Source organism: Ornithodoros turicata, chromosome 4, assembly GCF_037126465.1.
Source record: "Ornithodoros turicata isolate Travis chromosome 4, ASM3712646v1, whole genome shotgun sequence".
Lineage (NCBI taxonomy): Eukaryota > Metazoa > Arthropoda > Arachnida > Ixodida > Argasidae > Ornithodoros > Ornithodoros turicata.
Window position 1 is genome coordinate 48,467 of NC_088204.1, and position 15,439 is coordinate 63,905.

A 15,439-nucleotide genomic window follows, 5' to 3' on the forward strand; every position below is an offset into this window, starting at 1 on the left:
AGGTGGGACTGTCCGCAGCATACATTAGACCAAATGGGACCCCTGCAGTTCAAGGTCGGTGAACCTGTTAAGGGACGGCAAGGTAATCCGCTAAAAAGCATTAGGCGAAATGGGAAGACACGCCGCCTGCACCCGCGGGTGACCCGCACGTTGTTGCGGGTGGTAGGTCTAGGTTTTCGGTGTCGTGCGGGTAACGGGTCGAGTACGGGCGACATTGTTGACGGCGGAGTGGGCAGCCGGTCGACGCATTTTATGAAAACACTATTAGAAGGTACACCGTAGAGCGCTGCACGGGCCCGGGCTTACCCGAAAGCCTGGCCCGCGGGCCGGGCCTTGCGTTTTTTATGCGGGCCTGGGCCGGGCCCGGGTTTCAGCCACAGGGCCCGGGCCGGCTACGGGCTTGAGAACGCGGGCCATGGTCGGGCATGTACACGAACATATTTCGCGAGAATGGACAGCTGAATTTTCATGTCACTTTGTTTTCCTCATTGGGTATGGGATATCATGGTATTCTCATGTGAGAACTATAACTTTTTAATATGTGATCATACTTATTTCGTGTAATGGGTCTGGGTTTCACACGTGCACTCACATACATTTGGGGACCATTGGTGTGGCGGGCGCGCTGAGGGTCCGGCACGAGGGTCAGTTAGGTTAGGTGTTCTGACACATTTCGTTCGCATGAGAGTTCGAGAAAGGGGCACTAACACCGGTGCATGCGCAATACAGCGGAGATGTGTCACTCTTGAACCGCAAGGTACATTCATGTCTCCCACACGCCGCTGCACGTTGCATTCCCAAGCAAGCATGCCCAAAGCACAGAGCGGCTTGCCGGCAGAGAAACACAGCCGCTCCGTTCGAGTGTACCTCCTTATTGTCCATCAATTGGCTGCGTCCTTTTCCTCGCCCTTTACTAAATGTAAATACGCCTCTGTGCCCTTTAGTAAATCTAAATACGCCTCCGAACCTCGAGAACATATAGAGCAGAGGCGGGCTGGGACCGGCCCTGAGCATGGAAACAGTCGGGTACGTGCTGGGCCCGGGCTGTAAATCTATAGAAGACGTCGGGCTCGGGCCGGGTGCGGGCCGTAGCAGCCGGGTACGGGCTTGAAAATTAGGCCCGTTCAGTGCCCTAAAAAACTGAGAGACAGCGCGAAAGGCTGACCTACTTCCTACGAAATAGAGAATCAAAATCAGTGTGCCAAAATCATCAAGGGCCAACCTCAAGGAAGCACATTCAGGTACGGCTTGTTACATCATATTGCAGGTTGCTGCAATTTTGGTGTAACAAAAGTAGCATTGCACAACCTAACATCGACAGTAACTAGTTATACAATGGTCAAGAAATAAAGAGTGCATACTACGTAGCATGTAACTTGAAAGTAACTCGTTACATTTCACAAGTAACTTAGGAACTTCCTTTTCATAACTTGTAACTTCGTTAGTAAATTAGTAATCATTTTGCAGTTCCTTTGTCTGGTCTCTGCTTAGGTGTATGGAATGCACATAATGAAAATTCCGTCCGACATATTTATTCATGTGTATTTATTTAAGAGATTATTGTCTTTGGAGACATGCCAAAAGGCACTGGTGCCTGACATGCCATGCCCCCCCCCCCCCCCAAGTTGGAGGCAGGGACGTCGGAACGGGGGGGGGGGCAGGGAGCTGCCTGCCCCCTACAGGGAATAGGTTTGGAGGCAAAGCACCAGTTTTGCCCCACCACCACCCCACCAATCTCTGCGATCACGTACAGTTTGCGACTTTGCAAAACTGTGGACGACACGGCGACTCGTCGAAGTGGACGTCACGCATAGCATAGTTCTGTGCGCATCAATGAAAAAGATCAACAGACCCGACGAAACTATATACGACAGGCATAGTGATACGTGACGAAGTGTGGGTGCCGCGCGGGTTAGCGCGCGGAGATTCATTCGAATTCATTCGACGAATTCCGAACTTGCCCGCCTCAATGCCTCTTGCCGCCTCAATTTGTACAAATATTCACCGCTTAGCATTTATTGTCATTATTCTATTATTGCTATTCATAGCTGGCTTAATTATCTTCCTTACGAGTAGGCACACCAGGTATGTTTAACATCCCCCCGAACGACCGCACCCCCCCCCCCCACGCGGGATTACTTCTGCCCCCCCCCCCATTTGAAAACGTCCCGACGTCCCTGGTTGGAAGACATACACAAAATACATTATGTAACACACTCCATATAACGCACATTTAGTATACCACTTATACTATGGTGTAACTACAAATGTGATTACATGGATTCAAACAGTACCGTTTAGTTACAATTTTAGTTCAACACAGTCCATGTATAATTCCAATGTACCTTGCAGACACAAATACATTACATAGAAAGGCTGCAGCACCCAACGGCTTCGGGCTGTCAAACTTGGAGAAAGAGCAGCCAGGGGGCACTAAACGTCACATCTAATAACATTTATCACAGGCTTTCTATGAATAGGAGTTCTTTAATGGTGTCGATGAATTTGTTTCGAAAGGTTCTGTTTTGAAGAAGCTCCGGCATAATAGGATGACATGGAAAGCAAAATAACAGCGCGAGTCTGCATTCCGCCGGTGATTTCTTCTAGACGACATGCTTATTCGCAGGGGGGAGAGGGCAGTTGTTATTCCATTGGAAAACATGGATTTGTCATGGACGACGTCTATCACGAAGGATGCGTAGCAACAATTAAGGCACCGCGGAGCTGCTTCCGGACTTGTTCGTCATGATTATCTCCGTTCATCGCTACATCTTCGAGATGGTATTTGTCGATGACCGCCTGAGCGATGCACAGCAAGAACTCACGGTCATTATCATCCTGGAGTGTTTGGATCCAATAGTTGACGAGGCTGTCTTGAAGCTTGCGCAAGGTCCCATGCTTAAGCACCTCCTTCAGAAGGAACTCCAGGAGAGGGTACTTTAGGTGCTCGTAACCCAGTTCACCTAGAGACTTCAAGATGCGGGTTATACGGAGGGAGTTGTGTAGACTCCTGTAGAATAAAAGTGCGATCACTGGCTTTTACAATGCATTCTAACAGCAGAATTTGTGCGGTCTTGTTGTAGGGTTCGCTCACATTGAAAAAAGTGTTCATTATCGCGGAATTGAAAAAAGTGTTCATTATCGCGGAATAGAAAGTCGACACATCGTTTGGCTGACCTCTCCGCGTTTTTTCCCTGTCTTTTTCTCTTGTGATAAATACATTCCCCCCTTTCATCAGAGGTCAAGTGTTTCTTCATTTCCATGCACAAACAGTGTACCACTGCAACGAGGAGCACTATGGTAGAGTATAGGGTAGACGTCCGAGTATGAGCACTCATTGAGGATGGGACGGAACGGAACAGAAAAAGTAGAGGAAGAGTACGAGATCCATGATGGATAGAGGTACACAACACATAGGCGGTATGTGCTGTGTACCTCTCTCCGTCCTGTTTCATCAATCCCCACCAAAAGCGGCTTTGGCTTCGTGTGGCACACAAGCGGTGCCCATGTGTTGGCGCGCTCTGACTCCACTTGGCCCCTCAACTCCCCTCGTGCCAGATCAGGGAATGCACGTTTCACTGCAAAATTTCTCCAGGTGACGAACGAGGCATATAGCACAAGGCCGAACATGAAAGTAGTATACGTTTGCCGGTGGTTAATAAACTTCTACCTGAGAAACGTCATCATGCCGTTGGTAGACATGTCCAAGGCAGGACCCCCCTCAGAAAAATCATAGATCCGCATCTGCTTCCAATAGCCCTCTCATCAAGCTTTGCGAGCCTGATTGTGAAAGATGTGAGGAGTCATGACTCATGAGCAAGGCGAAGTGGCCTTTAGAAGGTTCTCGAGGGTCGAATCATATGCATACTGCAGAGTCCGTTGCTTGTTTTTGCAAAGATATGCGCAGGAATGATGCAAGCACCTGATGTTATGAACTAATTATCCTGTGCACAAAAGTTAACGGAACACGCTCCGGTGCATTCATTCCTCAAAATGACACGCTAGCACCGAATGGTATTGTACGGATTTGCAAACAGGTGACTGGGTTACCTATACGCACATGTCTGAAAGTCTGTACGGTTCCACTCGCTGCTAGTGTGCCATTTGGAGGAAGAAATGCGCTGCAGCGTGTTCCGTAAACTTTTGTCTAGCACGGTACGGAATAGACCTCTCCCTGTTCGTAAACAAATGACGTCATAGTGTTCGACAGCGCCATCAATTTGGTAGAGTGGAACTACGGGGCGAACTACAGGGCCAGGGGCGAACAAGGTCACACCCGAAAGCCACGGTCTTGCGAGGATTACGATGGCCCATGAAAGGGACGCGACCTTCGGTCCTACTTTTCTTTCCATAAACCTCTACCCGAGAAACGTCATCTGGTAGATAGACCAAAACCGAAACAGGTCGAAAGGGGAGACCTGGTTTCCATGAATGGGCACTTGTTCGCTGCCTTCTATTGAAAGAAAAGTAGAACCGAAGGTCGCGTCCCTTTCAGGGATCATGGTAATCCCCTCAAGCCCGTGGTTTTCCGGCGCGACCTTGTCGCCCCTATCTTCGAGTGTAGTTCAACTCTACCAAACCGGTGGCGCTGTCGAACACTATGACGTCATTTGTTTACAAACAGGGAGAGGTCTATAGGAGGCAGCGAACAAGTGCCCATTCCTGGAACCCAGCCCCCCCATTCAGATTTGTTTCCGTTTCAGTCTGTCTACCAGGCTGTCTAGTGGGCTGATTGTCGGACCGGGCCCTGCCAGGCTCGGTGTGCAGGCATTTTGTCCGCACGGGCCCAGCCCGCGGAGCACAGAGCAAAGAAGATGCCCGTGCCGGTTCGGGGGCCCGTGCAGAGGTCTAACGACTGGTATGTAATGTTTCGGCGAAAAAGGCGTCATCATATATGGACAATCGAACCATTCGTAGCTCGTAATGTTTATAACGAACCCCTGTATTCGAAATCAGCGTCTCTTTCCATGTAGTAGATGTGAATGATAAAGCTCGCCTGTGGAGATTAGCAAATCGGTCTTGCCAGTGGTCCGCCCGGTCCACGATGCCCTTGGCCTCATCGAGAAGCCTAATCCCGAAGAAGTCCAGCATCAGTTTGTAAGACTTGAACACTCGCCTGTGAGCAACAGAGTCCGCAATAATGGCCTGCAATTGAATGATAGCAGCTGAATGGCTTGCACGTGCGGAGATAATGTGCGCCCTCATCAAGAGCTACTTACTTGGGATTCATGGAGCTGGAGCTGTTGGCAGTTTGGGTTTTTTGATTGAGTTGGAAATAGCCTGCGCGCAGTCATTGCTCACTTGAGGGAAAAGAAATTGGTTTTCTGGCTCTCACCACTGGATGTAGTCGTGGTTATCTTCGAGCTTCCTGTAATCTGCCCACCACTGTTCGTGTAGTTCATCAACGAAGAGCCCTAGAAAGATAACGCCAGTCGTGATCGACAGTGATTTAGAATGGAGTGCGAGAAGGTGTGTTGGTTGGGACTGAACATGATTAAGAACGCGGAGGGACAAGGAGGACACACACAAAGAGGCGTTCTACTAGCAACTGATTTTATTTGAACACACAACACTAGTCAGGAAAGTCCCGGGCAACAAAGACGACCTCTAGCGGTGACAGGTTGACTGACCTCTGACTCACGTTATTGGACGAACGATGTATGAAGGTCGCTTCTACAATCTGGCGGGATCCGGACATTTCGGTGCAGGATATTTCGGTGCACGGACATGAAGGTGCACGGACGTCTCGGTGCACGGACATTTTGGTGCACAACGTTGCTGAGGGGTCCCGGAAAAATGCTCCCGGGAACGGCTGTCACAATGTCGACGTATCGTAATAGAACGTATTAATATCGCAACAAAAAAAAAAAAAAAAAAGAGGGCGGTTGGCATCGGAAGTAGTGTTGTCACAAAATTTGGTTTACATAGAGAAGAACGTGCTTTGTGTATTTTTTGTGCACTATTATAGATTTAAGACCGCATCCAAGACCAAGCCTAGAATGGTGGCTGTGAAGAACAGAGGCATTGTGGTAGAGAGGAGTGCATGTAGAGCTGGAGCGTAGGTGGTCTTTTAGCCTTAAAGGCATGTCATTTGACTGAGCTCGCATTTTTGCCCTGTGTTGGAGGAGCCGAACGTTTAGACATTGTGAAGTTTGGCCGATATATTGTTCTCCGCAAGATAGCGGGAGGGAGTATATAACACCCCTTTTGCATGGAACAAATTTGTTTCGGTGATTGACATGACATTCTTCATTTGTTCTTGGTCTATTTACCGTGGGGATCATTCTGGTAAATTTAAAGGGGCGGCGAAAAACAACTTCTACGGAAAAGGAAGACCCACCTACAGAAAGAAAAATGTTTTTTGCCAGCGTTTGAACCTTCGATGGTGGGTACCCAGCCGGCAATCTCTCCATCTGAAACTTAAGGCTACTGTAGCAGAGATGGTATGACTTATTGGGAGCGGCTTCCAGAGCCGATTTAACTACGGAATCTTTTACCGTCTTCGAATGATAGCTGGCTCTGTCCAAAGCTGTAGCGCAGCTCGCCTATAATACCGGCCTGGTGGCAACTGGCAACCCTACACTACGCTCCTGCCCTAGATGCACTGCACCCCTCTCTACCACAATGCCTCTTCTTCACCACCATTCTAGGCTTGGACGGGAGGTTAGCGACGCTCATACATTGTTCGTCCAATAACGTGAGTCAGAGGTCAGTTAACCTGTCACACCTAGAGGTCGCCTTTGTTGCCGGGTCTTTCCTGACTAGTGCTGTGTGTTCAAATAAAATCAGTTGCTATGGGCACCGTGCGCTAGAGTTTTCTATCGACGGCAGCGGCCCCTCGAGGGGAAACGTGGCGTAATGCCCTGGTACCAGCCAGCAGCGTCTAGCAGTGCTGTGCTAGTTTCGCCGTTCGAAAAGAGCGATTTGAAGCTGCCTGCATAAGAAAGTCAAAGGAGAAGACAAAATGGAAACTAATTCTATGTGGTAATCTGCCACGACAACCAAGTTACTGTGAAAGGGAGGCAACTTGCCATAAAGTTTTCGTCCTTCTCGCTGTATCGTCCCGCCGATCACGTATTTGAGAGAGCGCTTTCACGGCAATCCACCCAACGTGCCGCTCAAATCCGTTGTTTCAAACTTAGAACTCATTCCTTGCATTTAGTATATTTGTCAATGACCAGTTGAGCATCACGATGCGGACTTATAGCACAGCAACTGACGTGAAAAAGTTGCCAATCGTGGAGCTTGGCTAAAATTAGTGTCTGCCATATGTCGTACAGTATTTATCTCTTTTACTCGGACCCTAATTTTGCGGCGTGTCGGCGAAGACTGGATTTGGACCTCGTCTTCCTTCAATATAAAGCTTGCATGCGAACACAGGGAGTTATTTGTCCTCCCCGAGCTGCGTTTCGCAAGCCGTCATCATTTTATGTAGGTGCATTCTGTCCCTATGATCTTATTATCGTTGCCAAATCTTGTGATCTCGGTTTACAAGTGGTTCTTTGCTCCTTCCTATTCGTCCGCGCGCACACACGCAAACACACACAAAAGTAATCATGCGTTTGTCGAACAGCAACCTCACTGTTTCTTCTTAATTATTGTCATTTTTTTAGCATAGTTTATGTTTTGTGTTTCTTTTGCGTGATATTTCTGGCTGCTTCTATGTTGCAATTTGCGACAATGTGTTTGATGCGCTATGACCACCTATACTAAGGCCTCTGTGGTCGTTGTTTAGCACTAATAAAACATTATTATCATTACATATCCAGTTTCAAACAAAAACATGCCTTATTTATATCCTGAAACAATCTTGATTGACTGATTGATTTTTATTACTATGACTTTGCATCAAATGCAGGCACAAAGGGCTAAAAGGGAATCCCCCGACTTGAGCGATGCAAGATTGGGAATAATTTGACTAAGGAACTTATCCTGACAGTGCATCATCACGTTAACGGATTATGCATAAGAAAGAAACGAGAACGTTTTTTTCCGCTATCTTCGTAATGTATATTCCAATTTGTTGTTGACTGTATAATTGTGAATTATTCAGTGCGAGATTTCCGTCCTCATAGCGCAGGTACTGGACGTAGCTAGTCTCTGATGTGTAGTCTATAATTGGTAGTCCCTTGCGGATAAATATGCACTTAACTTCACGTAAATACGGGCCGCGAATACTACACGCTTGTCTGCGCTACACACTGTGTCACACATTGTGCATAGACACATAATGTTCCACGTGCAAAAGGCTTTCCCATCGCATACATTTTACGTGACAAACCACTTCCACACAAGTAGTCTCACGGGTTAATGAGTCCAAAGCCCCAAAGCCGATATATAAAATTCGGGAAAACACCCGTACGCACCAAAGCTACATACGCGAAGGCGCCGATACGGCGTCAGTACCAGACCGTTACGCGCGAAATCGCCACGGGTGGCGCTGTCGATCAAGCGACCGCAGCGTCCTCTCGCTAGTGCACGGTGCCCATAGTTGAACGCCTCCGTGTGTGTGTCGTCCTTGTCCCTCCGCGTTCTTAATCATGTAATCAACGTAATCATCTGATTTGTTCGTGCTTACCAGAAAACTTGCACTAAACAGGGGGGGGGGGGGGCAACGTCCTGAATTCAGGGGAACCCCAGATCCCAAGCGGCGCCCTCTTCCACCCCCACCGTCATCACAAATTCATGCACGAGTCCCAAAAAGGCAACGGTTTATGGCATTTTATTAGCATGCGGCACCTAAGGTAACACTTTGGCGCCTCACCTCCATCGGAATTGTGCGCCCCCTTCACAAATTCAGGGGGTCTACAGTAGCCCCCGCCGCCCGTGGCACTAAATATGGGATGGAAACCCGAAATACTTTTCAGTATACCTTTAACTCAATAGCCTCTTTCGTTCAACTATTGGTTGGTCGATTCGTTTCACTTTAAAGTTGTTACCTTCAGACTTGAGAGGAAGTTGGTTGGTGTAGAACTTGAGATTGTCCGTAAGATTGGGATCGTCCTGGTAGGCCTAGATACAAGTACGATTCGATCAAGGATACTAATTAAAAAGAAGAGTAACTTACGGGGTTACGGTTTCTGTACAACTCCATTTCTTTCAAAATCTGTTCTTTCTGTAGCTTCCTGAATTGGTCATATTGTTTCTGAAGAAAGCGGGATCTTCAATGGGTTGCGCATATAACTTAGTATGTGTGTGTTAACGGACACCAACCTGTGCCGACGACTGTCTCAAGCCCATGGTGGCTAAATAGAGAGAAAAGTCATTCAATAGCTACGATATTTGAGTCACTAAACAGGGTATCAGCTCTATACCTACGATAGTTGAGACTCCCTCCCCAAACAAAAACGGCATAGAATACCGCGTAGCGTGGAGTAAGGTCGCCAAATATACTCTTCCCGAGGGATTTCAGGAAAAAATATCCAAAGGGGAAAAAGATTCACTAGTGGATCCTCTTTCCCTATGGATCTTTTTGCCCCTTCTTCTTCCTCGTTTGGATATATTTTTTCCCTCCGTCACGTGACCTCGTAACGTCTTTTTTTTTTTTTTGCTCAGCTTGCCATTGCAATGCCGTTGCGTTTTAGCAGAAAAAAATGTCGACATCGATCACTGAAGCGACTATTTCTCCAACCAATACCTACAACACCACAGACACACACCTACAAACAAACCAACACCTGTACCTATAATCCACTGCATGATTTGCATTTGTTCCTCCTTATTTCGTGGATGCTTAACAATCAATACTTGTAAAATAAGTAAATAATAATAATAATAATTTAATATGTAAACTGCAATGAAGATTTTATAAAGGTCGCCTGTCGGCTAATACCATCTGCCGGATCACGTCCGAATGACAATACGTCGCGTCAGTCGAAGCGACCCCGATCACCGGCAGTACGTGACGCAACGACATCAGCGAAGCTGAATGTTGGTGCCACACAGCTCGAGTGGTCCATCGAGGACAGCGGGGAGACACATGCCACCCATGCTCCGTGTCAGAAAGCGGGGGGAGACGATGCTAGCCTCTGCAGTTGTAGCTCGCTAATGTAAAAAAAAAAAAAAAAAAAAAAGTCTATTTCGGCCTTGCTCGTCCTAACCACCCTGTTTTCGTAGTCTCCGCATGTGGCTGCCTCCTCCAACGTGCAGTCTCATCCACGGTGCCGCCTCATCCAATTTCGTTCCACCTCATCCACCGTGCCATGTCATCCATCGTGTCGTTTTGCCCATCGATCTGCCTAATCCGTTCTGAGCTGATTAGAGCCGTTGGCTCATGCTCAGCTCCAACGCTTCTCTGCATACTTCCAGAGCTTCTGGATAGATAATGAGAGCATCAACGGATCGTGGAGTCAGTTCGGGGAAGTTGGTCCTCGGACGACAAATGTCGTTTAAGGATGGCATAATGGACTTCGGGACCCCAACAGGCATCCACAGCTCGGAGTACTCATAGAACCTCAACTCCAACATGACCCCATGGCTGTTGCAAGACCTTCCAACCAGCAGGTGGTACGACGGAACTTAGAGCTCGGACGTGAAATGGGGCTCTTCAGGGCCCATTATACGTGCAATGCTGTTAGTTTTCTAAACATCAAAATTATATTGATAGGGTTCAAGAGGTCGGAGCCCTGCCTTCATCCTAAATTGGTTCGCTGTTTGCGTATCCATGCACAGATGTGGCAGCTCATGATTTTCGCGTTCCACTGAGCAATAAATTATTTTTGTAGCCAACAAGATAAGGCGAACGGCTGTGTATGTTACCGCTGGGGGGAGGGGGTTTCGGCCTCTTGGGCCTCATCAGCAGCACGCAGGCAGGCAACATTTGAGCGAATGGCGTCAGAAGGTCGCGTAACACGTGATTCCTCCCGTCAGGGTGAGCTAACTCACCCCTGAAAGCCCAGTGCAAAGCCAGTGAAGTATACTAGGGAAAAAATAGCCGGAGCTCTTTGGCTGCACGTATGTTTGTAAGTCAAACGTCGCCATGCCAGTACTAGACAGCTGTTTCGGCCCTCTTGGGCCTCATCAGCAGTACGCAGGCAGGCAACGTTTGAGCGGATGGCGTCAGAAGGTCGCGTAACACGTGATTCCTCCCGTCAAGGTGAGCTAACTCACCACTGAAAGCCCAGTGCAAAGCCAGTGAAGTATCTGTGAATGAGATATCTGTTTCTCTGCGTGCAGCCATAGAAGCCATCTTAATCTGTAATTTTGAATTTCAAACACGTCAAGTGTCATTTACTTGTTTCTTTAATGGCTTTCCCCCCTCATTATAATTCACTGACTTGCACTGTGGCATTGAGGAGTGCTCAGTCACCCTCCCAGGTATATATCGCTCGCTGAGCGACCCCTGGTTTGCCAATTCCGAACGATGTGCAGCTACCCAGAGCTGACGAACCGCAAAGACGGCGAAACACGTGTCCTCTGGTGCTGTCGCATCGTTCCATGAGTATCTATCTATATATAAATATATGTCTTCCTGACGAAGACAGTGCCACTGTCGAAACGTCGACCGTTCTTTTATAATCTATGTGTTAAATTACCCATTAAATAAATTGGTTTTTGTTAACTTTACTGTAATCTGTAGCCCACGTCTTATTATTTTACCACTATTCAACTTCGTAGCCGTCTGATATATTAACCTCTTTGACCTAGAGGTGGTTCCATAACTTTCCGGCAAAACCAACTTTTAATAGTCATAGAGACGAAACAAGTGTATCACTTTTCACATAGTCACCCTTAACTTCGATGCACTTTTGACACCTTTCAACCAGCCTTCTTATACCCTCGAAAAAATAGTCCCAAGTTTTGTCCGCAAAATGCTGGAAAACTGCCTCTTGCACCTCACTATCGTTTTGAAATCTCCGTCCTCTGAGGTCCCTCTTCAAGTTTGAGAACAGGAAGTAGTCACTCGGTGCCAAGTCTGGACTGTCTGGAAGTCTGGACTGTAGGGTGGCTGGTGGATCTCTTCGAAGCCGCACTCCTTCAGTGCAGCCTTGGCAACAGAAGCCGTGTGGACAGGGGCATTGTCCCGGAGCAACCGGACACCTCGACTCAGCCTGCCGCGCCTCTTTTCCTTGATGGCGTCTCGCAGTCGGTGCAGGAGTGAAGCAAAATAAGTCGCATTCACTGTGGTGTTCCTCTCTTTGAAGTCGATGAGGAGGATCCCGTGACAATCCCAAAATATTGCTGCCATGATCTTCTTTGTGGATTGTGTGACCTTGGCTTTTCTTGGGGGTGCTCTGGTTTGCGCCATTCCATCGACTCCTTTTTCGAAAGGGGATTATAGTAGAGCACCATATAGTCTCATCCCCTGTGACAATTGACTTCAATATTTCTTCTTCGTTCTCTTGACAGAGCTCCAAAAACTCTTTGGCACAGACGACGCGCTGTTGCTTTTGAACTGACGAGAGAAGTCGTGGCACCCATCTTGCACTGACCTTTTTCATGTGAAGGCCCTCGCCGATGATGCGAAAAACGGTTGTTTTGTAAAGCCCCAGACTTTCTGAGATTTCCTTCACCTTCAGACGCCTGTCGCTCAGCACTTCCTCCTCGACAAGAGACAAATTTTCTTGTGTCACGACTTGCACTGGGCGACCATCGCGTGGATCATCTTCAATGGACTCTCGCCCCAGTCGAAACTGCTTAGCCCAGTCTTTTACCGTTGTGTACGACGGAGCGGCTTCCCTGTACACGTTGTCCAGTGGCGCTTTAATTTCTTTAGGCGAAAGTCCTTCTTTTGTCAAGAATTTTATCACAGCGCGGTACTCGTTTTTTTTTTTTTTTCATTTTAACTGAAGAGTGCACCCTGGTTGTTTGAAATGCCGCTCTCCAACCGACAAAAGCATGGAGAGGGCTGAGTGACTGTACATCCACCGAGCTGGGTCATCCATCGGGTTAAGACACCCACCGAGCTGGAACATTCATGCCATGCCATCTCATCCACCAGTGGATGAGTTCGCAGAGTGGATCACCTGGCACGGTGGATGAGATGACATGGAATATTTCTAAGTATGTGGTGCCAACATCCATAAGGAAAGAAGATCCAAAGAAAAAAGAAGATCCACTAGTGGACGCTTGTGGCTCAAGGGTCCAACCAGCTGGAGGTTCCAACGAGAAGGAGGATCAGTGTCGCGTGACAGCGTGAAAAAGTATCCAACGCGAAGGAGGGTCCAATGCGAGACGGAGGATCCAACGTGGTGTGTATGAATGTGAGGGTCGTAGAGGCCAGGTGTCCTCCTTCTCCAGCTGGGGGCGATGTCCTCCTTTTTACTCCCGTGCCCGTGGCAAAGAACTGAAGGGGATGTGATGTGATGTAATAGAAAAAGACAAATAACTGAAGGGGATACAAAGGAAGAAAACCAAATTTCTTCCAAAAGACGATCCATTAACTACGTTCGTCGCTTGGACTGCCCTTTTGTACAGTTGGGCTGTGGTGACCAAGCACAGCGGACGTGTCCGGCTGATGATGGAGTTTTACTACGGCGGTCCAATCTACCAGCCCTCCCACAACAGGACTCACGACATTATCCAATACCGTAGCAGGGGGTGGGCAAATACTGTGCTCGAATTTTCACTCAAGTCCAAGCACCGAAGGGACCTTCGGTGTACCGCGTGCTACAAGTCTGCTGTGTCGATCTCAGGAAGTACTACGGAGGAATACGCAGCTGGCCTCTGAAATGGCGATGTTTGGATCCTGGCTGAAGAGCTATCAAGAAGTATTCAGCGGCGTTGTAAGATATCTGGGCCGTGTGGCCGACATGGGAATTTTGCCCAATCCCACATTTATTGCAATCTCTACTCACGTTATTCTTTTTGTGTAAATAAATGCGCGTATGCTCCCTACTCACTTTCGTCTACGACAACGCTGACGCTACAAATGCACATAGGAAAAGGGGAAAGTCCTAACGTTTGCGAGGCAAAATTTTACAGGATTTTCACAATCACTCCCATGCGATTCTTAAGATATCCCACGAAACGGTCACCTTGAGTGTCATCTGGGTAAACTACCCAAAGGGGGAAAGTTCCGGTGCGGCTCAGCCCCCCCACCTCCTCCCAGAGTCGGCTGCTATGCCACAAATATCTCGAACACGTCTGGCAACAATGAAATCGCCGAACGGGGCGAACCACCGCGAAATCTACGCCTAACCGTGTGCCGCGGGATCGTTACTAAAGTATACGCCCATCCCTCGTAGCACCTCAAGTATTTCCACGAAAAGCTTTCTGCGCGGAAAACATCTAACCGTTCGAAAGTTGATAATTTCTTCCACCTCTCGAAATGTGGCAGGCAGAAACATTTGATGAAACCTTCTATGCGATAGTAAAAGATTGGTGCAAAATAACCGAGAAAATGGTTAATTTCGTGGCCTGTGGATGTATATCCTGCACCGAAGAACATGGACCTCGCATACTCTGGGGCCTCCCCGAGGCCACCTCATCGGGACCTCATAGAAGCACTGGGTAAAGCAGAAGAGCCAGAAAAAGTCTCCGAGGGGCGTAGAATTTACATCGGCACTCTTCATCTATACACCACGTCAAAGTCACGCAAAAAAATTATGACTGGGGATTGTGAATAGTGCGCCGTTACTTTACGAGCCGCACCTCATGTGGTGAACTTCCCCATTCACCATCACCATCATGAATTTATACGTTGTTGTAGCTGTTCCCGGCACTCCCTCGCAAATTATTTGAAAAATATCAGATATTGTCGACCGCTAGGATGGAATGACGTTTGAAAATAAATCCCACATACAACTCTCGATTATATGCCAGGAAAAAGAAATTTCTTTTCAATGTTCTCTGGATGAAAACCCACTAACGAGCCGGCCAAGAAGAGAGAAATAACGGCCTCACCTAACCCCGTTGAAGCCGTCGTTGCATTGAGTCGGCCGATACGAAGCTACGTGATAGAATGAGCGCAAGCAGCGGGTTTTCCCCGATAAACTTCCGTGGGCGTTATCGCTTCCAACACCCAGGGAAAATCATGCGTGAACTTGCTCAAATACTTGGTATACTTGAGAACCGAGAATTTACCAATCCATATGTAATTTAAGTACGTCCGCGTTGCAAAATAAACTGTTGGAAACAAATGTTTCGTAAAAACCGTGAAGCTGAAGAGTTTAGTGATAGAGCACTGCAAAGGAGGGCGCGGACAATCGCTCACCGTCTTTCTCTTTATGTCGCGATTTTATTTCGCGTCACCAGGCTCTTCCAAGACACATAGAAGCCGTAGGGAGATGCATCCGCTTCCGAAGCCATAACGATGATGAAAATAAACACGACGTGTTTCTTGTCTTTCGGAGCAGAGCTTCGTTTTGTCCACGAAAAATGTCAAGAACTCGCCAAATGGCAAGGAAGTAGAGGCGAGCTGGTGATGACGGACACCCATAATTAACACGGAGAGACCGAGGGACACGTCGTATTGTGACTGTGTCACATATGTGTTCCT

At 47.8% G+C, this 15,439-nt stretch overlaps 1 protein-coding gene across 3 annotated transcripts; it reads right to left on the minus strand.

The window, feature by feature from the left end:
- Positions 1-2,278: 2,278 nt before the first annotated feature.
- On the minus strand, positions 2,279-14,932 carry LOC135390550 (opioid growth factor receptor-like protein 1). Of its 3 annotated transcripts, none has more exons than XM_064620247.1 (8): positions 14,845-14,932; positions 9,214-9,245; positions 9,068-9,145; positions 8,940-9,012; positions 5,336-5,414; positions 5,220-5,280; positions 5,117-5,145; positions 2,279-3,010 (listed from the first exon to the last, which is right to left on the minus strand). In XM_064620247.1, the coding sequence occupies exons 2-8, from the start codon at positions 9,238-9,240 to the stop codon at positions 2,686-2,688; spliced, it is 672 nt and encodes a 223-aa protein (XP_064476317.1). In that variant the 5' UTR covers positions 9,241-9,245; positions 14,845-14,932; the 3' UTR covers positions 2,279-2,685. The 3 variants fall into 3 exon arrangements, with proteins under 3 accessions (XP_064476317.1, XP_064476316.1, XP_064476315.1); XM_064620246.1 differs by having other exon boundaries at positions 5,024-5,145; positions 14,845-14,931; XM_064620245.1 differs by having other exon boundaries at positions 4,997-5,145; positions 14,845-14,927.
- Between the last annotated feature and the right edge of the window lie 507 nt (positions 14,933-15,439).

Coding starts and splice junctions, on each gene's coding strand:
- LOC135390550 (XM_064620245.1), bottom strand. CDS start 9,240: ATGGGCTTGAGACAGTCGTCGGCACAG. Junction 9,013..9,067: donor TGTACAGAAACCGTAACCCC/GTAAGTTACTCT, acceptor ACTTGTATCTAG/GCCTACCAGGACGATCCCAA. Junction 5,415..8,939: donor ACTTCCTCTCAAGTCTGAAG/GTAACAACTTTA, acceptor TTATCTTTCTAG/GGCTCTTCGTTGATGAACTA.